General features: G+C 38.3%; 2 protein-coding genes across 2 annotated transcripts in view; both read right to left on the bottom strand.

Annotated features, from left to right (window-relative positions):
* LOC306861931 (uncharacterized protein) overlaps nucleotides 1-25,663 on the bottom strand; it is a 1,169,885-nt gene that overhangs the window by 180,372 nt on the left and 963,850 nt on the right. The gene's annotated exons all lie outside the window — the stretch shown is intronic.
* The window catches only part of LOC306861924 (guanine nucleotide exchange factor subunit RIC1-like), a 40,408-nt gene continuing 18,851 nt past the window's right edge, over nucleotides 4,107-25,663 (bottom strand). Inside the window, exons 3-26 of the mRNA XM_079404411.1 lie at nucleotides 23,998-24,077; nucleotides 21,925-22,032; nucleotides 21,036-21,178; nucleotides 18,581-18,717; nucleotides 18,271-18,362; nucleotides 17,674-17,762; nucleotides 16,555-16,699; nucleotides 16,398-16,446; nucleotides 14,989-15,141; nucleotides 14,684-14,881; nucleotides 14,559-14,597; nucleotides 14,152-14,262; nucleotides 13,974-14,063; nucleotides 13,722-13,882; nucleotides 13,184-13,322; nucleotides 12,981-13,097; nucleotides 11,195-11,908; nucleotides 9,272-9,430; nucleotides 9,052-9,188; nucleotides 7,961-8,256; nucleotides 7,275-7,475; nucleotides 7,021-7,198; nucleotides 6,737-6,925; nucleotides 4,107-6,090 (exon numbers count right to left, since the gene is read on the bottom strand). Of these exons, the coding sequence (XP_079260537.1) occupies nucleotides 5,808-6,090; nucleotides 6,737-6,925; nucleotides 7,021-7,198; nucleotides 7,275-7,475; nucleotides 7,961-8,256; nucleotides 9,052-9,188; nucleotides 9,272-9,430; nucleotides 11,195-11,908; nucleotides 12,981-13,097; nucleotides 13,184-13,322; nucleotides 13,722-13,882; nucleotides 13,974-14,063; nucleotides 14,152-14,262; nucleotides 14,559-14,597; nucleotides 14,684-14,881; nucleotides 14,989-15,141; nucleotides 16,398-16,446; nucleotides 16,555-16,699; nucleotides 17,674-17,762; nucleotides 18,271-18,362; nucleotides 18,581-18,717; nucleotides 21,036-21,178; nucleotides 21,925-22,032; nucleotides 23,998-24,077 (4,008 nt within the window). The 3' untranslated portion in view covers nucleotides 4,107-5,807. The remainder of the gene's footprint in view (nucleotides 6,091-6,736; nucleotides 6,926-7,020; nucleotides 7,199-7,274; nucleotides 7,476-7,960; nucleotides 8,257-9,051; nucleotides 9,189-9,271; nucleotides 9,431-11,194; nucleotides 11,909-12,980; nucleotides 13,098-13,183; nucleotides 13,323-13,721; nucleotides 13,883-13,973; nucleotides 14,064-14,151; nucleotides 14,263-14,558; nucleotides 14,598-14,683; nucleotides 14,882-14,988; nucleotides 15,142-16,397; nucleotides 16,447-16,554; nucleotides 16,700-17,673; nucleotides 17,763-18,270; nucleotides 18,363-18,580; nucleotides 18,718-21,035; nucleotides 21,179-21,924; nucleotides 22,033-23,997; nucleotides 24,078-25,663) is intronic.

Below are 25,663 nucleotides of genomic sequence, written 5' to 3'. Positions count from 1 at the left end.
TCTGCACTCTGGCTAAAGTGTGAGAATAACTTCATAAACCAACATTTTATCACTTGTCAGCCTCTCTCTCACATTCGGCTCAAGGAATGACTTTCAAGGCTCTCCTCTCTTTTCTGTATTTGTGACTAAGGTTTTTACATTTTTTTCTCACTTCTTCAACTATCCAGAAAAAAACTAAAGTTAAAAAGAAGAGAACAGAGTACATTAAAACAAATAAGAATGAGTGAGAATTAGACAAAATATTCTCTTTTTTTGTCTAAAAAAATCATTAGGATATTAAGTAAAGATCATGTTCCATGAAGATATTTTGTAAATTTCCTACCGTAAATATATCAAAACTTCATTTTTGATTAGTAATATGCATTGCTAAGAACTTCATTTGGACAACTTTAAAGGAGATTTTCTCAATATTTTGATCATAAACCGCCTTGACGTTGTAATATCTTTGCCCATGTCATTATGCAAATTTGTGTGCTGGTAAACCACCCAAACCACACACACACACACACACACACACACACACACAGTGTATGTAGGCCTACTGATCTTACAAAAATGTTAGACTACATACTGTCATATATATGCAAATATTAGCACTTTTAACTAGTTTTATAAATATTACAAATATATTAAATATCAAATTAATCTTTTTATAGTTTTATTGTAAAACATGTCTTTAATCATTTAAGTAAAATTATAAAATTATTGTTTTCTTATTTCTATAACACACACACACACACATATTTATATATATATATATATATATATATATATATATATATATATATATATATATATATATATATCTCACTAACTGTAATATTTTAACTGCCTTCTATATATACATTTACCTATTTGGTTTTGTTTGATTTTTGAGATTAAATGAAATCAGCATTGAATAATCTGGTCAGTGTGTTTGCCTGGTTTAGCTCAGACGGTGTGTGTGATCAGCTGATGCGAGGCTGTTCTCCTTCAGGTCCGACTCACATGTCTCTGTATGTGCGTCCTGCGGCTGGAGCGTCTCTGATTGGCTGGTCGTTCGGAGATAGGACGCCGCGCTTCGATCTGAGTGGAGAGCAGGGGCGGAGCCAGACGATGTAAACATTCGGGGCTTAGCCCAAACCTAGGGGGGTCCGGGGGCATGCTCCCCCGGGGAGATTTTTCCCAATTACGTCAGCTAAATGCACTATTTTTCAGGCTGTTTGAGATAATAGAATGCCTAAAAATCTATACACTATCTGGGAAAATTATGATAGTTACTCAGAAAAAAAAAAAAAAAAAAAAAAAAAAATATCAATATAAATTCAAATTCATACAAGCTGAGTGATGACGTCATTTTTGCCACGCGCACCTTCGCGCTCGTGCGGACGCGTCGAGTACCGTCCGACACCACGCACGGTAATAGAGCTTTTGTTTCATTTTTTGCCGCTCCTGTCAGAAAGACTGAGAGGAAATGAAACAAAGTTGAAGTTATTTTAAAAAACCTAAAAGATTCGGGGCTTTTGACAAAACATTCGGGCACTGCTCGAATTGAAGGGGGGCTGGGGGGATCCGGGACCCCCCATAAGGCATTAGGGACCCCCCATAAGAAGTAAAAAATAGACTTAGGGGGGTCCCTCAGACATTTTTACTTGGAGTAAGCCATTTAAAAGAAGAATAGTAGCTTATCTCTATTTGTTATGCAACATTAAATAGTATATAGTTATGCATATTATGATCAAATATATTGTTTATTTTGTATAAATTGTATATTGCGAGACTAACCCCCACCCCCACCAAAAAAAAAAAAAGTCTGATGGTGGGGACCCCCCATAAGACTTGATTCAATTCGAGCACTGCATTCGGGGCTTAAGCCCAATTAGCCACCCCCCCGCTCCGCCACTGGTGGAGAGTACTTCATCTTCTACTCTCACGGCCTCGGCGCTCCGGCCTGGAGCTTCTGGAGAATGAGAATGATGAAAATGTAAATTAATATTTCTATTAATATATATATATAAAAAAAACTTTGTTTTTGTAGTTCAGATTAATTCAGATTTTTATTTAACATTTTATTTAAACATTTTTATATTTATTTTGATTAGGTTTGGTAATTTATTATTTCATTTATGCTAATTACTTTTTTTTTTTACACAAGCAATGAGAATTGTGAGTATTGTGTTTAATCGTCATGAAAATAATGCAAAAGTTGTGAAGTGTGAGCTGCATGTTCTCAGCAGTTTTGTGGGCTCTGTGTTGATCTGGACTGATATCAGTGCCTCAGACGGAGAGATGCTCTGCTTCACCGCGACAGACTCGCTGCTTTCAGATGTTTTCACAGCTCAAAGACACTCGACCGAAATCACGTCATGCTCATGCACTGATGATATCATTTCCTGTGCGGTTCTGACATGATGTGAATGCAGCATTAACAAAACGACTAATGCCAATTTCAAGCTGTTTTTCCTTGTTCTCTCTGTTTTATGCAACATTGTTTTCAGACTGAGTTCTGATTACTCAGCTACAGAAACATGATATTACCGCAGTAAACTGTCCTCAATGTGCTCAAAATCATGTTTGAAGCGTTGAATGATTGCTCATGCTTGTCATTGTGGGAGTGAAAACGGTTTAAATGTTCTTCAGGACTGAACTCGATTTGAAGCCTTAAAAATGAGCTTTAACCATTATTATTACTATAGTAAAATGACAGTAAATCCTAGTGGATCTCATGTTAAATATGAGCTTAAGAATCTTTGTTCTTTTATTATCTGATTCATAATGGATCAAGATATTGCATTTTTTCTGTGATTTTTATTTTTCCGGTGCATTTGTGTTTTGTTGAGATCCTTAAACCTAAAACTAATTCAAACTTAAGAACTGATAAATGTTTCTGTGTCCCAGATGAATGTGGAAATATGACTGATAATGAATGTTTAATTAATGCTGTTCACACTAACCTGCGTTTGTCTTGTTTTCTGATGAAAGTCGACAGATAATGAATGTTTAATTAATGCTGTTCACACTAACCTGCGTTTGTCTTGTTTTCTGATGAAAGTCGACATGCGTTTGGGAGAATGCTTTATGAACGAATGCTTTATGAACGAATGCTTTATGAACGACAGACAGGCTGTTGTTTATTTCATACTAACCTGTCATCGGTCCGGTTTTACTGGGCTTCTTCACTAACTAGTGTTACAGCTGCAGGTCTGACTTCAGCAAACAAAAGCATTGAGACAAAGTCTGCACATCACTGTCAAACAGTCATGATAACTGATCACGTGACAAATCTGTTTATATATATTTGATAACATTTATCTTGATTATTCCGAAACATGTTTTGTGACTCATTTCGTCACATACGAATCACTTAATTGTTCATTAATGTCTTTGAGGTTGACTTGTTTGTTTCTTGTCTTGTTCGTTTACTTATATAATTTGCTGTACTGAATTGTTTTTCTGAGATGAATCACCTTTGCTCTCCTGTCATTTTTTCTTTTGTTAAACTAAAGATTTTTAAAATATTTTTGAAAGAGAAACATTAAAAATAAATATTTTTCTCTAAGTTTTTTTCTTTAAATGCATGGACTGATGTTTAAAAGTCTGTAGCTGTAAGTCTTTGCAATGTTTTTGAAAGAGTCTCTTCTGCTCAGCAAGGCTGCATTTATTTGATCAAAAATTATGAAAACGTATTAGTTTAAAACACAAAAGCTTTGATCAAAAAACACGTAAAAAAGTGAAATATTATTATAATTTCAAACAGCTGTTTTCTATGTGAATATGTGTTAAACTGTAGTTTATTTCTGTGATCTGCAGCTGTATTTTCAGCATCATTACTCCAGTCTTCAGTCACATGATCTTCAGAAATCATTATAATATACTGATTTACTGCTCAACAAACATTGCTTATCAATATTGATGTTGGGCAGTTGTGCTGCCCAATATTCATTCATTTGAAATAGAAAACTTTTGAAACAAATATCTTTAGTGGCACTTTTGATCAATTTAATGCATTCTTGATGAATACAAATATTTTCTTTAAAAAAAAAAATACCACAGTAAACATACTTTAACTTATAAGAATATTTTTTCCCAACACATCTGAAACGGATTAAGAAAAAAAACAGCACACGTGATGTTTAAAAAATAATTTATTGTTCTTTATGTACAGGAAATATAGAAAACAGAGTAGAAAAGTTATTGTCCAGGAAACTCTCTGTACACTGCATTGAGAAGAAACTTTAAACTGTACAGAAGAACTCAAGAGTACCGACTCGCACGCAAACCCGCAGAAACCAGATCAAACCCTCAATCCACGTGAAAGCACATCATCAGTCCTGTGACGTCAGAGGGATTGTGGGTAATCTGTACCATGAACGCGTCCGTGAAGCTCTTTGGTTTGTGAACATGATCATCAGGAATACTGCGACGGGAGGACAAACCGCTCCGTTGAGCTGGTTTTACAGGGTTTTGGGCACTTGTCAGCTGGTTTGAGAGTCACTGAACCAGATTAAACCAGACTAAGCTACTCATTTGAGCCGTTCAGGGGGAAATAAAACCATAAAATAAAGATGCATCTCATTAAAGCAGCTAAATACTCCAAGACGACTGTCAATAATGCATAAGAACTACAAGTAGAATAATAATAATAATAATAATAATAATAATAATACAAAGGCATTGATACATGTAGATGATTTGGTCCGTGGTGAAGGCAGCGCTAATGAGACGAACACTGAACACATTAATACTGACGATCCATTCACGTCTCTTTGTCCTGCTGCTCAAATAAATACACAAACCTGCAATAATTCCATTCAGAAAACCAAAAAACATTGCAATAATGCAGTCAGCCGAGATCTAGTGATGATGCGTTTGTCTTGAACAGCTCTGATGTTTGGTCAGTGAACGCTCATCAGCTCGTGGATCACACAGAAGCGCTGAAGCTTAAAAACTGATCAAACCTGTCAAACATGATCCGGATCAGACTGGAGAAGATCTCAAAGAACCTGCATCCAATAAAACAGCTGCCAGGCTGCTAATTCACCTTTAACATTAAAACATGAAGCCGTCATTCAAACACAAACTCAAACCAATAAAAACACGCTGATCAATAATCATCTGATTCCCACAGAACTCATGATTCGGTGTGAAGCTGATGCTGTGATGAAGGCTGATGTCGGGCCACGTCTGATTCTCATATGCACTGCAAGAAAATACTTTTAGTATTTTTGTCTTAAATTTTGTTTTAATTTTTTTCCAGTACAAATATATAAATAATAATAAATCACCATTATGACTTTTATCATCTTGCAAAATAAATTTGAAAAATAAATAATGCATGTGTTTGATTACATCAACAGTCTGAAAACTGATCAAAATTAAGTGAGTTTTGTCTTAAAACAAGAATAAACATCTCATTTTAGGGTCCATTAAAAAAATCTAATTTTCCATTGGAATTGTGTTTATTTGGCAGATATTTGTTCTTGTTTTCAGCATAAATTAACTTAATTTTGTCATTTAATAAATATAAAAAAAATTACAAATTTTTAGCCCAAAAAAAAAAAAAAACGTTTTTTAAACCCCATTCATTTTGATTGTTTATCAGGAAGATTTTATTTCTCAAGTAAATGTATCTTGATTTCAGAATGTTTATACTGGAACAAAAAAACAAAAGACAAAAATACTAAGAAAGATTTTTTGCAGTGTGGAGGTGAAGAGAACCTGTTGCTGTTGACCACAGGATGTTAAAAACACAGCAAAACACACAGGACACTGCAGTGTGGACGAGCAGGAACACACACACACACACACACACACACACACTGGAGGGGTCATGAGAGCGTGCAGTCGTAGGATCCCTCCTCCAGCGGCTCGTCCTCCGGCTCCAGCGGCGTGTCGTCCAGGGGCCGGGCGCTGGCTCCGGCGGGGCCGTCTGAGGGCAGTGGGTGAGCAGCGGTCAGTTCCTCGGCTCGGGGCAGCAGAAGCAGTGGAGGCTCGCTCAGTTTGGATGCTCCGGTCGGCTGGAAGGCTTCAGGCTGAACCTGCTCCACAGGAACCTCCAGCAGCTTCAGCAGCTGTGGACGAATCAGGTTCAGGAACGGCTTGTAGCCCAGACTGACAGCAGAGAGAGAAGAAATGTTGATTTGATGTCATAAATAATGCATACAGATTCAAAACAGGACTTTTGTTTGTGTTGTAAGAAACAATGACACTACATATGGACGTTTGTGTGAAAAAATAAAATAAAAATATATACATCTGACCTCACATTTAGGAATATATATTTATATATAGTTATATTATTATAATTTTTTTTGGGTTTAATATAATTTCACTATATAAAAAATATATATTCAAAAGCATGGGGGTCATATATTAATTATTATGTGTTATATTTTAAGTTATTATTTTATTTATTATCATAAATAAACAAATAACAAAGAAATGTTGGAAATATTTCTGTTTTAAACCATAACGGCGATCAAATATCACACACAAGCAACGTCCAAACTTTGGGCAAGAGTTATGAACGTCTTAATCTCAGTCAAGTCACTATAATCAGAAAGTGAAAGTAAAAGCAAAGCAGAGTAATGACAGAGCTTTCTTCAACATATGCTGATAACGGTCAGTGTTGGGAAGGTTACTTTGGAAATGTAAAAGGTTACAGATTACTAGTTACCCTAATTAAAATGCAAATTAAATGTATATTTTGAGACAATACATTAAATCTGCCATTCAAACCTTGTCCACTCATACTGACCAATCAGACGAGGCCCACAGGTCGACAGCTTTCAGACCGGCTCGGATGCTCAGGACCGTTTCTGGTGGCACTTCTGGACTGTCCAGAAACCCCACAACCTGCTTAATGACGCTGGCGTCCCGTAAGATCAGACCAACGACGACGCACCACTCCAGACAGCCGGCCTCCATGAAGACGTGCAGCAGATACCTGTCAATCACACTCACGTCAGCATCTCGTCACCAGACTCCTGCCAGATAATGAGTGGTCGCTTGCATTACATTCATCAGACTGGAGTGACTCACCGCAGCTGCACCTGACTCTTATGTGGACCTTTATTGGCCAGCTCCATGGAGATGTGCTCCAGCTCTGATTGGCTGAGACTGAGGGAGGACAAATTCTCGTCGACCATCGTCCAATCACCATCCACCATGGAGCTGGTCTCAGTCAGGTCTGTGGCTGAACCGATGCTGTACTCCTCTCCTGATAAACAGAGAAAAATAACATGAGACCGACAGAAAGAGAGAGATACAGACATACAGACTGCTTTTACGCAAACCTTTGTTGATGAGAGGAGAGAGAAACGCCTCCTGCATCTGCGGCCCTCCGTGAGAGGAGGCGGAGTCCAGTTCCTTTGAGACCACCCCCAAACTGTCCAGCCAGCTGTGACTGGCTGTGGTGACCTGAGGGGGCGTGGTGTCCATGTCACTGTTCAGCAAACTGTCCGCAGACTGAGACTTCAGCAAACGAGAACTCAACACTAATAAGAGAGAGAGATCATGTGATTGGTCAGTCATAACAGCTCATTTACATATAGTCTGCAACTATATGTAGAGTTAAAAAAAAATATTTTTAAGTTTAAATTTTGTTATTTAAAAATTTTATTTGAGTTTATTTTTTAATTTATATATAAAATTTAGAGAGATTAAAATAAAAAATAAAGAACTAATATATATATATATATATATATATATATATATATATATATATAGAGAGAGAGAGAGAGATTGATTTTTATTATGTTTAATTTTTTTTTCATTTATATATAATATTTAGAAAATGTTAATTATAAAATTATATTTAAATAATGTAAAAGTCTATTTTGAAAGTATTTTATTTAAAAGATAAAACACATACATTTTTATTTTTAACATTTTATTAATATTTAGATATACAATTTAGAGAGAGAGAGAAAAAAAAAAAAATGATATACGTGTAAATATATATTCTGTGATTTTCACACACCTGGGCGGCAGCGTCCGTTCTTCAGCGGCGAGCTAATGGAGCATGCTGGGATTACAGGAAATGGCCACAGGAAGTCCTTGTGCAGGCATTTGAGGGCAGTAACAAAGTCGTCGATCCGTGCGACTCGCGTGCGCTCCCGACACAGCCAGCCAATCAGCTCGAAGCCCAGCTGAGCGGAGAAACAGCCCAGATCACGCAGTCTGATCTGCTCCAGCAGGTGTCGCGCGTGACGCCACAGCATCATATCAATGTAGAGATTCTCCGCAGAGTCACTGTCCTTACACCAGCGCTCTCCACTGACCACACACACACACACACACTCACACCATCATATAAACTGAACCATGTTGTGTCACACTGTTGGTCAAGTTACTTTAACAAAGGGCTGCATGATTTAGAGAAAATAATCTAATTGTGGTTGCAATGGGAAAAAAGCAAAAAAAAAAAAATTATTATTTTTACTTAATAAAATTAACCCAAATAAGAAATACTAGTATTTATACAAAAAATAAAATAAAAAAATAAAAAAAATCACTAGAATATATTATAATGTCTATTAAATTAACACATTTTTACTGGAAAATAAATGAGGAGTATTTCAGGAAAATATAATAATAATAATTCGATTTTTATTTTAATTTAATTTTAATATACAGCACAACTGTAAAATGACAATAAAGTCTTAATTTCTCTTCTCTTTTGTTGACAACAGCTGGTTTAGAAGTACTTCTCATTGCAAGTTTGGGAATATTGTTTATTTGATTAAATCCTTTGCTTTTTGATAATCACTTTAACTACTCTGTGACTCCAGTATTATTTGTGATTAATCATACAGCCCTATATTAGTAATGTAAAGTAGGTCAAATACAGTCAAGGACCTCTCATTTCTATATCGGAGCTAAAACGATGTTGACCAGCAGCATTTCACAACATATTTTGATTAAAAAAAAAAGACAAGAATAAAAAAATCTTTGTCTTCCGAACAGGTTCAATTGAATGAACTGTCCAAACAAACTGATTCACTCAAATGAATCCAAGAGAGTGTGTGTTACTGTCTGAGACGCACATTTAAATCACGTATGTTGTGTTACCCTTTGGAGGACGGTCCAGACGGCACGCTCAGTGTCTTCTGCAGGTTGAACTTTCCTCCAGCGATGCTGTCGGCCGACTGAGACAGACTGATGCTGCGGTTCCTGAAGAACTCGAAGCTGCCCATGGAGCTCTGCTCCTGCAACACACACACACAGACACACATCAGCACAGGAGCTTCAGCACACAGCATCTCAGGCTCACACACCATCATCATCTCACCTGAGGGGTGGGTGTGCTGGGCGGAGTCTCGCTCTCCCCTGAACCAATGGCCTTCAGGAAGCGGATCATGTGACGACACAGATCCCATTTGCCCTGTTCCAGAGCAGTGTTGAAGAGCAGAGTGGCGTGTTGACGGCTGACCGCCGGAACCTCCATATTCTGAGAGAAAAACAGCTTTAATCATTTAAATGAGATTCAATCAGATACCCCTCCTTCCTTTTCTATTGACTGACATCTTCCATTATCATCAGTTTAGAAATACATGACTGTTCCACGAGTTCATTCAGAAATCATATTTAGAAATGCTAATTTTATTATATAAAAAAAAATGTTAAATAAATAAAGCGAGACAATTATCAAGTGTGAGAGCAAAATATATAAAAAATCTACTGGGCAGAAATAAAGAATGTCACACATTTTGATTAGACAAATCTTAAAATTGAGTTTGTAACCGGTTAAACAAGCTACATTAGAGATAAAGAAGCCACTACTGGAATTAAAGAATCTTTATTTTCTGAATCAATTCAACTGAATGAACTGTCCAAACAAACTGATTCACTCAAAAGAATCTGACCTCCCAACACTACTTCTGCAAGATAATATTCAGTTTAAATCAGATATCACGTAATTTAAGCTTAAATCTAGCATTTCAAGAGATTTAGTGAGCTCATATTCATTAACAAAAATACATACAATGTTTAGTAAGATTGCATATATTCATACAAATATTTAATGTAGCATTATTTGAATTTGTTAGAATCTTTTAAAGTAGGTTAAACTAATGAAGATGGAAAATAATATAAATGGTAAAATATATGAAAAGTGGCAAATTATTAATATTTAACAAAATTTGTATGAACTTTGTTTTTAAGAATTCATAATTTTTTTAGGATTTTACTTTTTTTAAAAAGCAACATTTTAATTTATTTGTTACATCACATAATCATTTAAAGTAGGTTAAACTATTGAAGATGGAAAAGAATATAAATAAACAATAAATAAAATAAATATAAAAGTAAAGATGTTGATTATATACAGTATTTCGAAAAGAATAAATTTGACATTTACTGCAAACTATTCACATTTAACATACACATATTTAAATAGTTTGACCTCCTTTTTACTAGTCAGACATGTAGCAATTTAAGCTTAAATCCTAGCATTTTCGAGAGCTCATATTCATTCGTTAAAATTCATACAAATGTGTTAGAATGAATACTGCTACTAAAAAAAATTATAATAATTCATACAAATTTTCAGGAATTTATTATACAACATTTTAATTTATTTGTTACACCACAGAACCACTTAAAGCGGGTTAAACTACAGAAGACGGAAAAGAAAATAATGTAACTGTGACCCTGGAGCACAAAAGCAGTCATCAGTAACACAGCTATATTTGTAGAAATAGCCAACAAAACATTAAATGGGTCAAAATTATACATTTCTCTTTTATGCCAAAAATAATTTGGATATTAAGTAAAGATCATGTTCCATGAAGATACCCCCATAAATATATCAAAACTTCATTTTGATTAGTAATATGCATTGCTAAAGGACTTAATTTGGACAACTTTAAAAGGTGATTTTCTCGACCCTCAGATTCCAGATTTAAAAAAAAAAAAAAATTGTTGTTTCTGAGTCAAATATTGTCCTATCCTAACAAGTTTATTCAGCTTTCAGATGATGTATAAATCTCAATAAAACAAAAAATTAACCCTTATGATAGGTTTTGTGGTCCTGGCTGGGTCACATTTGTATTTTCCCATTTCTTATTCAGGTCAGTACTAAATAAACATACATTTTGCATGATCCCTCTTATTTTGGTAAAATAATTAACATTTTGCAGATTCCGCAAGGTGTATATAAACCTTTGACCTCAACTGTACATCAAGCACGTTGTAGATTTTTTTTGTTTCTCACCTGCAGAATGATCAGGTAGGATGCGGCCGTGTCCAGATCCTGCGCCATCAGACACTCCTCGAACAGGTCTTTGGGGTTCCCCACAGCAGCGAATAGATAGTTCCACAGCGCGTATTCGGTCTTGCGCGCGCAGTGCACGATGGTCTGCAGGAAGAGCGGGAACTCAGTCACGAACTTGGCGACGGTGGGCAGCAGCGGGTCAGGGATGGGCTCTCTGGACGTGGCCTCCTCCTCCAGCACCACATGCACCATCAGCTCCAGAACGTGAGGGAAGTAAGGCAGCGTGGCACAGGACTGTGCCAGCATCAGCGCCTGCTCGCCAAGATTGCGCACCAGCAGCTGTCTCAGGATGTGGTGGAGGTAGATCTGAGACGTCCGCTCCACCGTGCAGAAGGGGAAGAGCGCCTCCAGCGAGGACAAGCCGGGCCCGTCAAACAGCACTGTCTCGTTGGAGGCGCCCAGGATCAGAGCGTCCTCGAACAGCACGGTGAGCGGGTAGATGTTGATGTGGAAGGGCAGCATGATCCGGCGTGACAGGAAAGAGTGCGGCTTGCGGTGGTCTCTCGGGAAGAGAGGAAGCCACACCTTCATCCCCGCCTCGCCGCATGAGAGCCATAGAGCCTCCATCAGGTGGCGTTTCTTGCGGTTGCTGCGGCACGTGGTCCAGACGTTCTCCACGCACTGAGCCAGAACCACCGGTGGACAGAACGGAAGCTGCCGGAAGAGGACAGGTTAAAGGGTTAGCTCACCCCAAAATAAAATTTTTGCCATTAATTCTGTTGTTAGTCGACCAGAAGAGCCTTGGTTGACCAAAATTTCATTAGGTCGCAGAAAGAAAAAAAGTCTAAATAAATAAAAATCCACATTGGCGAAATCATGCAGATGGTTATCAGTACAGTACATCGTGCAGGACACCAAACGCTCGCCTATCATTCATCGACCTCAAATATGGCTTATCATCTGAAATATGTAAGTAGCAGCAACTTTACAAGGCCGCTCAATCTAATGTTAACCAAGAGAAATGTGCGCTATTGAAGTGTGTGAGAGGAGAGTGGAAGCTGAATAGCGGTGTGCTCACTTGCTCTTAAAATACTCCCTCATTTTTGGTCATACAGATAAGAGTAATACATCTTTCAAATCCGTAAAGACATTTATTTGTGTGCACTCACAATAACAAAGCATTGCGCTTTTGTAAAATAATGAATGCACTCAGGATGCGCTTTCTGCTGTCTGTGAACTTGAGCGCAAAACTCCAAAACTCTGTGTATCTTTGATTTACAGACATAAAAATAATAGAGAGAGTGAGTGAAGGGTCTACTTTCAAATAAACCAATTCAAATGGAAGACAAATATTCTCCCATTATGTAATCTGCGTGAAACATGCATACAGGTGCACCACTACCGCAGAGATGACGAGTCAGTGTCTTAAATTAAAGATTTTAGAGTGCAGACCAATCTTTGTAAAAATGTATATAAAATATTAAATTATATAACAAAAATAATAAAGTAAATATTTAAAGAGTTTGAGTGCACAGGAAGATTTCTCTGCAGAATCATAAGTAATGTAGGAATTCTGCTGTTAAATGTGATTCTTTTAAAAGAAGTTGAAAATGCAGGTTGATGGATGATTAACAGCCTTGTAGCTCACAGTAGGTCTGTCTTTAATGGTTTATGAGTGATTGCTAAAAATAAGTCCCTTTATGGAAAAATGAATGGGCTTTTTACTTCCGTAACCCAACTGTTGTACTCTATGGGCTCAGGATGAAGGGCGGGGCATCAAACTCACCAGCTTCGTCTGATTGGCCGGCGTGTCCTTCTCTCGTACCTGTGGGCCGGATCGGTCTCTCTGGAGCATGATCAACTGACCGGCCAAATTCAACAGGATACTCTCAGCCGAACAGGCCTGACACACACACAGATGCCTCATGAGTATATATACACGTGTGTGTGTGTGTGTGTGTGTGTGTGTGTGTGGGAGTGTGTGTGTACCTGCTGCGGGGCTTTGAGCGTGATGCCGGTCTCTGTCCGGACTGACGTGAGGGTCACAGACACCACCAGACCAGGGTGAGGAATATACCGGGACATGGAGACCTCCTGCAGCAGCTCCACACTGGCCGACGGGTTCGGACTGATGACAGGGACAGAGAACAATCAAGAAATGTTCAAGACAAATAAAAGAGACATCCAAACCGCTCGTCCTATATGAGGAACATGAAACAGTCTGAGTCATATCTATGAAGCACCAAACTTGAAATAACAGAATTAAATCAAATTATTCAAATAAGATACTCTCCATCACAAAAAAAAAAAAAAAAAAAAAAAAAAAAAAAAGCTGTTTAGGAAAATCAAGGTTTAACATGAATTCAGAAAAGAAAAGAGACAATATGCTAATTATTGCTTGCTAAATAAATATATAAAATAATTGTTGTGTTTTATGGATTATTACAAAACAAACAAGTACAGATAATTCCTGATTATCCATTTAATTATTGTTGCTCCATGTATATGTATTATGTATGTGTGTCACCTGTCGTGTCGTCTCTCGATGCTGTAAAGGCAGATGGAGCAGTCGGCCCGGAACAGAATCACCACGTTACGAAACACGTTCAGCAGCAGCGTGTCGGCGTGAAGTTTAGTGACGCTGGCAAACGCGTTATCCAGGTTAGATGTGCGCAGGTATAACCTCAGCTACAAACCAAGAAAAACAGGAGTCAATTAATCAATGAACGGTTCAATCAACACTGATGAATCGGAGGAATGTTTATTTAATCGTTCTTGCCTCTTCCTGCCGGTCAATGAAATTGTAACAGGCAACAACAACAAAGTCGTCCCACCACGCGAGACCTCCTGTCACCATCATATTCTGCTCCTGAAACACACACATACATGTTAGAAAGCTTCCATCACACAAGTTACTTTCCTTTCAAATGAAAAGACGGTGATGTAGGCGTGTTTACCTGTGTGACGTTACCAAACAGTTTCCATTTTCTGGTGTACAAGGAGTAATGTGCAAATCCACGCCGGCCAGCTACGGCCACCCACTGACCAGACCAGTCTATAGCTGCGAACTACACACACGAAGATTAAATGACTCATTTCATTAACAACTGGGGTTTCAGTTGACATTAGTTTAAATGCTCATTAACATATGCCCACCCACATTTACAAATCATCACATATTCATTATGCAACAACATTCCCAGGACTGGAGTGGTGTGGATTATTGTGATGTTTTTATCAGCTGTTTGGACTCTCATTCTGACGGCACCCATTCAACAAACTCATCCTAATCTTGGATGACCTGAGGATGAGCACATTTTCAGCTAATGTTAACTAAACTATTCCTTTAAGATTTGGTTCTTACCCTGATGGGCCAGTTTGTCTCTAGATATGTGCTGTGAATCTGCAGAGAGGAAAAACACATGTCTTAGATGCACTTTGTATTCTCTACAGTGAATGTGTTTGAGCTCGGAGCGTGTGATCATGTACCTGAACCACCTGCCAGTGCTTATGGCCCAGTAAAGTGCTGAGACCCTGAGAGAGAGGGGTGGACGCTGACGGCCGGCGCACCGGACTGCCGCTGTCCCGAGACGGGCTCTTATCAGACACACCGTGAGCCTGAGTCGGGTCTCCACAGGTCAGATACAGACGATCCTCTCCGTGGAGCAACACCTGCTCCTGATTACTCTGATCACACACAGACACAAAACCTTCTCACTCACTGATATCTGACACGCATCTGATCATGTTGCACGAGCATAAACAGCAAAAACACTCGTGTGTGTTTCTCTCACTGTGCACGGGTTGACGGTCAGCGCGCTCTTAATGAACTGAAACTGCAGAATGCCGGCCTGCTGGAGTTTCTCGTCTCCTTCCTTTCCTTCGGGAACAGGAGTCGCGTCTGTGCTGCTGATCACCCACAGATGATATCCCTCCACACCCCAGCTCTAAAACACAAATCACACACAGCCATTAACAGACACGTTTATCAAAACTGACTTACATGGCATATGTGTCCCTGCAGCACAAAAGCAGTCATGAGTAACACAGGTATATTTGTAGCAATAGCCAACAATACATTGTATGGGTCAAAATTATAAATTTTTCTTTTATGACAAAAATCATTAGGATATTAAGCAAAGATCATGTTCCATGAGATATTTTGTAAATTTCCTAGCATAAATGTCTCAAACCTTCGTTTGTGATTAGTAATATGCATTGCTAAGAACATCATTTGGACAACTTTAAAATGCTGATAATTAAAAAAAATGATTATGATATACCAGCCTTGGCAACATATTGGTTGACCACTACCACGTTATCATCATTAACTAAAACCAGGAAGAAAAAAAAACACGTTCATTACTTGAAACAAAAAAAAAATTTACTGATTTTTAAATACTAGTTCCAAAGCAACATTTCTCATTTTTGTTTAGTTTAAGTTGAAATACTAAAATAACAATAACTAAATATACTAAAACTTAATAAAAACTATATAGACGACACTGACTAAAACTTCAAAAATTAAAATGAGAAGACAAATATAAAATCTAATTCAAAATATTAACAAATATGCAAATGATCCTAAAATAAGATTGATACAGTACAATAAACACGCAGAATCAAGAAAAAAAGTGCTGATTTTGAATCTTCCATATGTGATGCAATCTAGGAAAAGCCACCACATGGTGAAATTTGACCTATTATATATAAAAGCTGGGTTCAAGTCATTTCCAAAACCATATTTTATTTCATCCATAGCTTGAACGTAACAAAAGTTAAGTTATGGTTATCTGAATTTGGCTGATCACTATGATTTTCAGGAACAGAATTTTGAGAAAAACTGGTTAAAAGCACAACACTCAAGTATCACAACTAAAAGTCACTTTACTGTGGTAAAAGTCTTATTTTAGTCTCTGTACATGTTGTAAAAGATACCAACTGACCCCAAGGAATACACAACACTTGCAAACATTTGAACATTAAGTGTGCATCTGTTCATAAAACATCACAGATTACAGCATGCATCTCCAATTCTTCTCCTGTTCTATACTCCTGATTCATAATGCATAACCAGACACCGTTAGAACTTGTTTTATTTCATGCTGTCACCTTTTGAACTAAATTAATGTAAGGCATGGCCTATTTTTTTTTAATTTCCTGAAAACTGATTGCGAATAAAAGACCATGTTTGCACACTCACCATAGAGCTGATCTTCAGAGGCTCTTTCTTCGTGCCGTCTGAGCGATAACTGCATCAGGAAAACAAGCAGAAACGTCAACACTGAACGTTGTCAACTTTGTTTAATGGTATTGCTGAGGCAGTAAAGCAGCGACGCGAGTGTGTTTGTGCGACTCACGCGAAGTCCTCCCCGAGCGTGCAGATGAGATGAGCTCCAAACACACTCCACAGAGACAGACCGCCACAGTCCCATGTCACCATCGCAACGCTGCAGTCCGGAGACCAGCGGATCATCTTCACAGCACCCGTCTTATTCCAGATATCTGCCAACACACAGATAGACTGAATCATGGGAAATGTTCTGGGAGTTTTGGTTTCTTTGTGTTGTTTTTCCCCAATATCTTTATTACTAATGAACACATAAAAAAAATATACAAAAAGACACAAATGCTAATTGAACCCAACAACAAAAATACATTCAAAGAATAAAAAAACCTGCTACAATATTATACACACAAATCCAAAATAGTAATAAATACTATAATAAATGGGCCTAATACTAAAATAACAATGCACTGAATATTCATCAATAAAGTGTAAAACAAGGGTTACTAAATTTATAAGTTAATTATTGTTTCTTTAATTTAATTTAATGCCATGCCAGTTACCGTAGATATTTTCATGGCTAGTAAAATATGAAAAGCAATATTAAAAAATAAATAAATAAATCTTCATCACTATTAAACAAAATCTAAAACTAAATCAGACAACACTTAATAAAAAAATCAACAGAAGTTCTAAAAGAGTTAAAATAATCTGGAATTTAGTTAAAAACCCTCAAATATGGCAGGAAAACAGTTTCAGCCTTAGACATCATATCTAAGGACCATTCAAACTGTCTGAAAGATGACCCAGAGAAAAATACGATACTTGTTATCTATATAACAGCACTAGCTGGAATCTAACTGGCTGCTTTGTTACGGTGGTTTCTATCAGTTCATCGGGTAAAAAAACTAAAAACAGCAGCTAGTCACTGATTTGACTCGTCAGATGTGTGTCAGATGCTCATGTTCCCACAGCAGCCATCAGGGGGCGTCAGAGGACCAGAACACAACACTCAATCAGAGAGGATTGTGGGTCTGAGGTTAAACATACTAACAGTAAATAAAAGGAACATCCTGTGAGCACCAAAGGCTGCGGGGCTTTTGTGGATTGTGGGTTGGACTTACACCACTTCCTGTGGTTTGGCTGCTGTTTAAAGTGTAAACATCAGGAGTGGTGTGTGTGTCCGTCTCACCTGGGTAGTGTTTCGGGGTTAACTCCAGTTTATGAGAGAGCTGCATCGATCCTGTTGAGCTGTCAATCATGTACACCAACACTGAGCCGCTGCAACACACACACACACACAAAGTTTGAGAATAACTACACAAAAATACTACTATAGATGCACGACTGTTCAAAAAAAAGTTTGGGTATCATCTTGATTTATCTTTTTTTTTGTAAAGAAATTACTACTTTTATTCATCAAGGATGCATTAAATTGATCAGTTTTGGAACCTTTATAAATGTTCCAAAAGATTTAAATTTAAAATGAATGATGTTTTTTGAACTTTCTATTCATCTGTGAATCCTGAAAAATAAAATGTATCAGTTTCCACATAAATATTGTGCAGCACAACTGTGTTCAACATTGTTAATAATCATAAATGTTTGTTGATAGTAAATCAGTATATTAGAATGATTTCTGAAGATCATGTGACATTGAAGACTGGAGTAATGATGCTGAAAATACAGCTGCAGATCACAGAAATACATTACAGTTTAACAGATATACACATAGAAAACTATAAAACTAATATTTGACTTTTTTACGTGTTTTTTGACAGACACACACCTTGCGCATCCGAATGCCATGAGTCTGTATTTGTTGTTGACGGCGACACACGTGCCATCAGAGACATCTGCGGCCCAAACGCCCTGCAGCTGCTGCACAGAAACACACAAACACAATATTACCACATCAACACAAACATTACGCAAACTAACCACGTGTCACTTTCTCAGTGCTGCCACAAGACAGCATGAACTCTTCTTCTACAGTCAGATCCAGTACAGCGTCTTACTGAATCGTTCAAGTTGGCTGACATGTTTATACAGCAGCAGCTACCAGAATAATAACGGTTTAATAATAAACTCTCTCTTACATCTGTGGCGAGTCTGTTTGCGATTGGTGTGATGAATCCGATTCGCCCGTCATCAAACACGACTGCAAATCCGTCCAGCGTAGTGCAGTACTCCATATCCCGAATGTGAACACCGTCCAGATCCAAACACGGCCCTCCTAACGCAAACACAGACACGTCATGCCAGACAAACACATGTTAATCAGTCAGGAGCGTCTGGAGTGGGGATGGGCGATATGGGCTAATATATCACGGTCATTTCTGGTATTTATTGCAATAACGATATCAATGATGATAATTCAGGGAATCTTATGCATTCACCAAGAGACAAAAAAAATCCTGTTTCTTTAGAGAAAGGTATTATGAGAAAGGTGTTGAGAGTGTATTACTGAGAACACATGTAATGTAATGAGTGTTTAATTCATACTGGAAGCCTGAGGGTGCCACGTATGCATCACAGAAGCACTGAAGACACTCCAGGAAATCCTTAATATAACTAGAGAAGTTTTAACCGATGAAACGAAGACAATAAACATACGATTGCGACAGTATATGGTTTATCTGTGTTCTTCAAACCAATCTTGGGTATTTTTATAAGGATAAATGTATATTTCTAATGCAATGCTAATCGACACAGCCTTTATTACTGTATATAATACTAGAAAATAGTTTGATTTCTGCCTCATTCTGTGATATGAAACCACGTCTGATCACAAAAAGTTATTTCAAACACTCGACTGATGTTATAAAGTTAATTTGCAGAAAATGTATGCCAATAAATGATATGTGATCCTGGACCACAAAACCAGTCATAAGAGTCAATTTTATGGTGTATTCACACTAGAAGTCTGCTACCCGACCCGAGCCCGACGGGTCCCGAAAAATGTGCGGGTTTCGGGTCGGGTTCGGGTTAATGTTTATTGAACAGCGTCGGGTTCGGGTCGGGTTCGGGTTTGTAACTAAGACGAACTAAATAGGCTATATATAGTTTGCGTGCCGTGTGCTTTGCCTGCTTGCTGTGTTGTGGTGACCGGCACGCGCGAGAGAGAAAGTTGCGTGCGCAGATGTGCAATGTGCATCTGCTACACAGACCACAGACACACAGGCTCTACCATAATCTGCCCAGTAGCAGATTATGAAACACGATCTCATGAAAGTGCGTATCTATACCACAAATTAATTTCTAGTGCCATATGCACACGAAAACTGCGCATCATAAGCACTACAGATATAATTCGTGGTATTCGCACTTTCATGAGATCGGACTGAGCAAACACATTTACGTTGTGGCAACGTCTGCGCGAAATTCAACAACTGAGAGACGACATTATTTATTTGCCGTGAGAAAATACAACATATTGCAAAAATGGTATTTATTTGCCGTGAGAAAATACAACATATTGCAAAAATTGTATTTATTTGCCGTGAGAAAATACAACATATTGCAAAAATGGTATTTATTTGCTGTGAGAAATAGAGTGGACCTCGGGTTCGGGTCGGGTTCGGGCTTAACATGTAAATGTATTTGTCGGGTCGGGTCGGGTTAAATGATCGCGGGTACGGGCCGGGTTCGGGCTTCAGTTTAAAGCCCGTGCAGACCTCTAATTCACACCAGGAAAGTCCGATAGTTCACTTGCTTTGGTCTAATAGAATGTTTGGGGTTTTTTTGTTTGGTGCGGTTCGCTTTCACACGGCCCTTTTTGCAAGTGAACCAGAAATTGTAAACAAAACCACACACGTGCCAAGGTCATCCATTCATTGGACAGAAATGATCAAGCAGGGAAAACAGGAATTGCAAAAACAGGCTAATCATTGAGATCTTTCGTAGTGCAATTTTTATTCTTTTACTAATTTGCTGCTATGTATAGCCTACTAAAGCAATATGAAGAAACTATTCACTATTCACAGACAATATCTGACTGAAATATCATGCTAAATGACAAAAGTAAAAGTAAAGTAAAGTAAATACAACTATTTGAATATCTGGAATCTGAGGGAGCAAAAAAATCTAAATATTGAGAAAATCTCCTTTAAAGTTGTTCAAATTAAGTTCTTAGCCATGCATATTACTAATCAATAATGAAGATATATTTATGCCAGGAAATTTACTAAAATATCTTCATGGAACATGATCTTAATATCCTAATGATTTTTGTCATAAAAGAGAAATGTATCATTTTGATCCATACAATGTATTGTTGGCTATTGCTACAAATATACTTGTGCTACTGATGACTGCTTTTGTGCTCCAGGGTCACATATATGTTGGACAGCATGTTTGTAAACGGGCTCATACACATGCAAAACTGTACTGCACACGTGCTACTGTAGTACATTTATTCATCACAGACTGATTTTTTTTCGCACTGTACAGCCCTAACCAAACCAGTTCCAGGTATAAGTTTACAGGTATAATCGCAAACGATAAGATAGCGCCCACCCTTAGTCTGGAGAGTGATTAAGAAGTGTGTCTGACCTCTGGAGGACTGCAGGTCGAGGGAGAACGGGATGGTGCACAGGTTCACTGCTCTCCGGCCGTTACTCACACTGTCCCAGTGCAGCATGTGCAGATAACCGTCTGCCGTCGCCACTAACAGATCCTCCTGCAGCGTCTGCAGACTGACACACACACACACACAGACACATCACATTTATAAAAATATATATTCCACATAACAGTACATTAATGTAAACTCTAAAACAAGACCAATTAGGAACAATGAGGTGAAAGCAACACAAATGATAACTCTCATATCTGAGCTGCTGCTTCGTCTCAATTCCAGCTCTGCTCACTCCAGACCAGGATTCTTATTGTGATCTAAAACTAAAACTATTCAATTATTTTGTTTCCTCAAATAAAAGAAAATCTAAATATTAAATAAAAACTAATGATAATTAGAAATGCTGTACTGTCAGTAAACTGAAATGAGTTTAGGATTAGCATTAAAATAACAGAAATTTAATACTGAAACAATAAAAACTAAAACTGAACTAATAATAAAAAAAAAAAAAAAAAATAAAAATTGAAAAAAAAAAAAAAAAAAGGTAAACCCTTAATTAATATATATAAATTCTAAAAAAAAAAAAAATTGTAAAACTAAACACAAATTCAAAACATTAATACATATTATAATAGCATATACACAAAATGCTGAAATAATGTTATTTTCGGCATGTTGCCAAAGGCATAATTTGCCATGTTCTTTTTTCTTTTGGTTTAACTTGGTGAACTGGGATGCAGCAACAGACAGAATGTGTGTCAGACACGTCCTGACATGACCAACACCGACCTGAACGCAGAGATCTGAGAGCTTCAGCTGTGTGTGTGTGTGTGTGTGTGTGTGTGTGTGTGTGCGTTTCTGTACCAGCTGATTGGAGCCTCCAGGTCAACAGGTTTCTTCATCTCTAGGGTCAGAGCTGGAGCGCACTGTTCCTCCTTATAACCCGGAGTCACCTTAACACGAGCACTGCCCCTAAAACACACACACACATAGAGAAAGAGAAAGAGAGAACGAGAGAGAGAGAGAGAGAGAACGACATAATCCGTTTAGTCTGAGAGCTCATAATGCTTCATTACACACATATAATCACTCCCAGCTCACTCGTATTGATAGATGATTACAGGAACCTGGAAAACAACAAGAGCACATCAACACACAGAGACACTTGCTGCGTCCCAATTCACATACTAGCCGTCCTAAATAGTATTCGAAAATAGAATTAGTATGTCCCAAATCATAGTATGTTTAAAAAAAGTATGCCAAAGATTCCCGGATGGTCTACTACTTCCGGGTAGAATTTGAAGTGCAGATCGATGCACACTCTAACGGCTATATTGCCCTCAAATCATTGCGAGGTGGACGAGGATTCGATTAGAACTACAAACATGCATAAAAAGTGTATAAAATCTACAAACATGGCGGATATGCAGACCAACGGACAGGTGGAGAAAGGGATCTGAGTGATAAATAACCAATGTCTAACCTGATGAAAAAATATTCATTTCATGTTATCCACGTTATATTTCATCTGCAGCAACACTGTGAACTTTTATAATGATACGTATGGTCATTAACTTTGAAATGCATCATTATGCAACACATGAGCAGAGTTCTCGGCATGAAAGACCCGCGATGCGCTTCTTTATTTCTCTCCAATACGGTAGGAAATCCAAATTAAACGAAATGTGGATGTTAAGATGATTGACAGGGCAGTTTAAACAGTGACAGGATGCACGTAACTAAGCAACAGAGCGTCCGTTAAAGAAGCAGCTATGATGATGAAGTAGTATGTCCCAAAGTGTGTCTACTACTCAAAAGTATGTACTTTTTCTTCACAAAAAGAGTACATACTTTTAGGGCATAGTATAAGCAGGTAAATTAGGACGCAGCAACAGACAGAATACGTGTCAGACACGTCCTGACATGACCAACACTGACCTGAACGCAGAGATCTGACAGCTTCAGCTGTGTGTGTGTGTGTGTGTGTGTGTGTGTGTGTGTGTGTGAGAGAGAGAGAGAGAAAGAGAGTTTGGAATTTAAAAGAGTCTAATTGAGGTCAATGTGTGTGTCATTAAACTGCTGTGGGCTACAGGTGGGTGTGTGTGTGAGTGAGAGTGAGTGAGTGAGTGAGTGAGAGTGAGAGAGTGAGAGAGAGAGTGAGAGAGAGAGTGAGAGAGAGAGTGTTTTGGAATTTCAAAGAGTCTAATTGAGGTCAATGTGTGTGTCACTAAACTGCTGTGGGCTACAGGTGGGTGTGTGTGAGTGTGTGTGAGTGTGTGAGTGAGTGAGAGAGAGAGAGTGAGTGAGTGAGTGAGTGAGTGAGTGAGTGAAAGAGAGTGAGAGAGAGAGAGTGAGAGAGTGAGTGTTTTGGAATTTCAAAGAGTCTAATTGAGGTCAATGTGTGTGTCACTAAACTGCTGTGGGCTACAGGTGGGTGTGTGTGTGTGTGTGTGTGAGTGTGTGAGTGAGTGTGTGAGTGAGTGAGTGTGTTTTGGAATTTCAAAGAGTCTAATTGAGGTCAATATGTGTGTCACTAAACTACAGGTGGGTGTGTATGAGGGCATGTCTATGCAGGAAAGTCGACAAATGCATGTTCTACTAGAGAAAGATCACATCATCTCATTGTTCTGGAAAAGAAAAAAAAAAAAACATTTCCAGAGTCTGATTCTGTCGTTCAAACATCAAGATGCATCATGATTGTGTTTCGGCAACCATGAGGAATTCTGGAAAAACACACATGCCTAAAACCAAAACAAAACATGACGGCCACTGTTCTTCTCCTGAGCACCAGACGTCACATCAGTGTTTCTCAAGATTAACATCAACAGGAGAAAGAACAATGACAGCATGCCTGAGGAACAGTAACAGGAAGAGGAAGTGATGCTGGGGCGTGTGGATCTGCTGAAGCTAAAAGAGAAAAGGTCAAGGGTCACTCACTTGGGATAGACGGGCTCATACAGGTACTTCTCATCCGAGCCTCCGATGATGTCGAACAGCAGAACGTAACCGTTCGCAGCCTGGAGAGAGAGAGAGAGAGAGAGAGAGAGTTGTTATTTTTAGTTTTATTGTACTTATTTTCTCATTTATTAATCATGTATTGTCTTTATTTTGTGGTGTAATTATATTCGGTATTTTACTCATCTAAAATGCTTTGGCAACACTGTAACACAAATGTTATGCCAATAAAGCAACTTGAACTTGAACGTGAGCGAGAGAGAGACATTGATGAAGGTGATCAGGTGTCAGCAGTGTAGAGTAACACACACTGATCAACCTGATAGATGCTGGACACACTGATCCTGACACACACACACGTTTGTTTTTGTGAAAAGGGTCTATTGCCCTACACCTAATATTAGCCCTCACAGGAGACATTTCTACTTGTGCATTTCTACTTTCCCCCAAAAAAACTCACTCTGTATGATTTATAAGCGTTTTGAAAAGTGGGGACATGGGGCAATGTCCTGAAAAGTCACCTTCTCCTTGTAATACCTGTGCCATACCTGTGTCATTAGGGCTGGAGGATTTTATCGATTCTGCGATATAAATCGATATTTTTTTCCCAAAGAAAGTATCGATTTTTTAGCAGCGAGTATCGATACATACGTCCCATTCAAATCCCCCGTGTTGTTTACCCCCGTTCGCGTTGCAGGAAGAGCGATTTGGTCAGCCAGCCGCTAGTGTTGCTGTAGAGCAAGTTACCCGTACTAACTTTACACAGACGCAGATGTCTACCTCTTCCTGTTTACCAAGTCAGAGCGAGGATATTCAGAGAATGGCGGCGAATATAAATCCAGCACCCGCCTGCTTAAAAGCAGATGTGTGGGAGCACTTTGGTTTTAAAAAAAAGAAGGAAAGCAACGACTTGGATAAAAGCATCGCGGTTTGTAAGCTATGTGGCACTAACGTTAAATATTCCGGCAATACCACAAATTTACGAGCGCACCTAAAACGTCACCACCTGGACAAGTTTATGCTTACGGAGGACCCAAAGCAGCAGCGGCCGCGTGACCCAAAACAAACTATGCTGGACATCGATGGCGGTTGTTCCCACAAGTTTCCATCTGCTTCACCAAGGTCGCAGAAAATTACAGAGTCCATTGCCTACTTTATTTGTCATGATTTGAGACTGTGGTGGAAAACCCCGGCTTTAGGCGCATGGTGAACGCGATGATGTTGACTTAGTCACTTTGGAGTGTGGATGAAGAGGGCACAGCAAATGCTCATGCGGAGGGTTTTACTGTTTCAATAAATGGAACTAATTTTCTCAACACATCTTTGATTAATTTTGTCCAGCATTTATTTTGCAAGCTGTCTGATGTTTTTTGAGTTTATTTCAATTAATTCAATCCAAGTAAATGAAACACTCACAAGATGTCACCAAAATCACACTGTCTCTTTTAAATCTATCAGAAAATGATGTAAGCGTATCGAATTATATCGAATCGTATCGTTGGCTAAATATCGTGATATATATCGTATCGTGAGCTGAATATCGTGTATCGTATCGTATCGTGAGATTAGTGTATCGCTACAGCCCTGTGTGTCATTATACAAATGTATCCTCATTTGTCACAAAAATGCACACACACACACCAAACAA

This window comes from Barbus barbus (genome assembly GCF_936440315.1).
Source record: "Barbus barbus genome assembly, chromosome: 43".
NCBI classification, from domain to species: Eukaryota; Metazoa; Chordata; class Actinopteri; order Cypriniformes; family Cyprinidae; genus Barbus; species Barbus barbus.
Note: the sequence above shows the minus strand (reverse complement) of the source record. Positions and strands in the feature narration are given on the sequence as shown.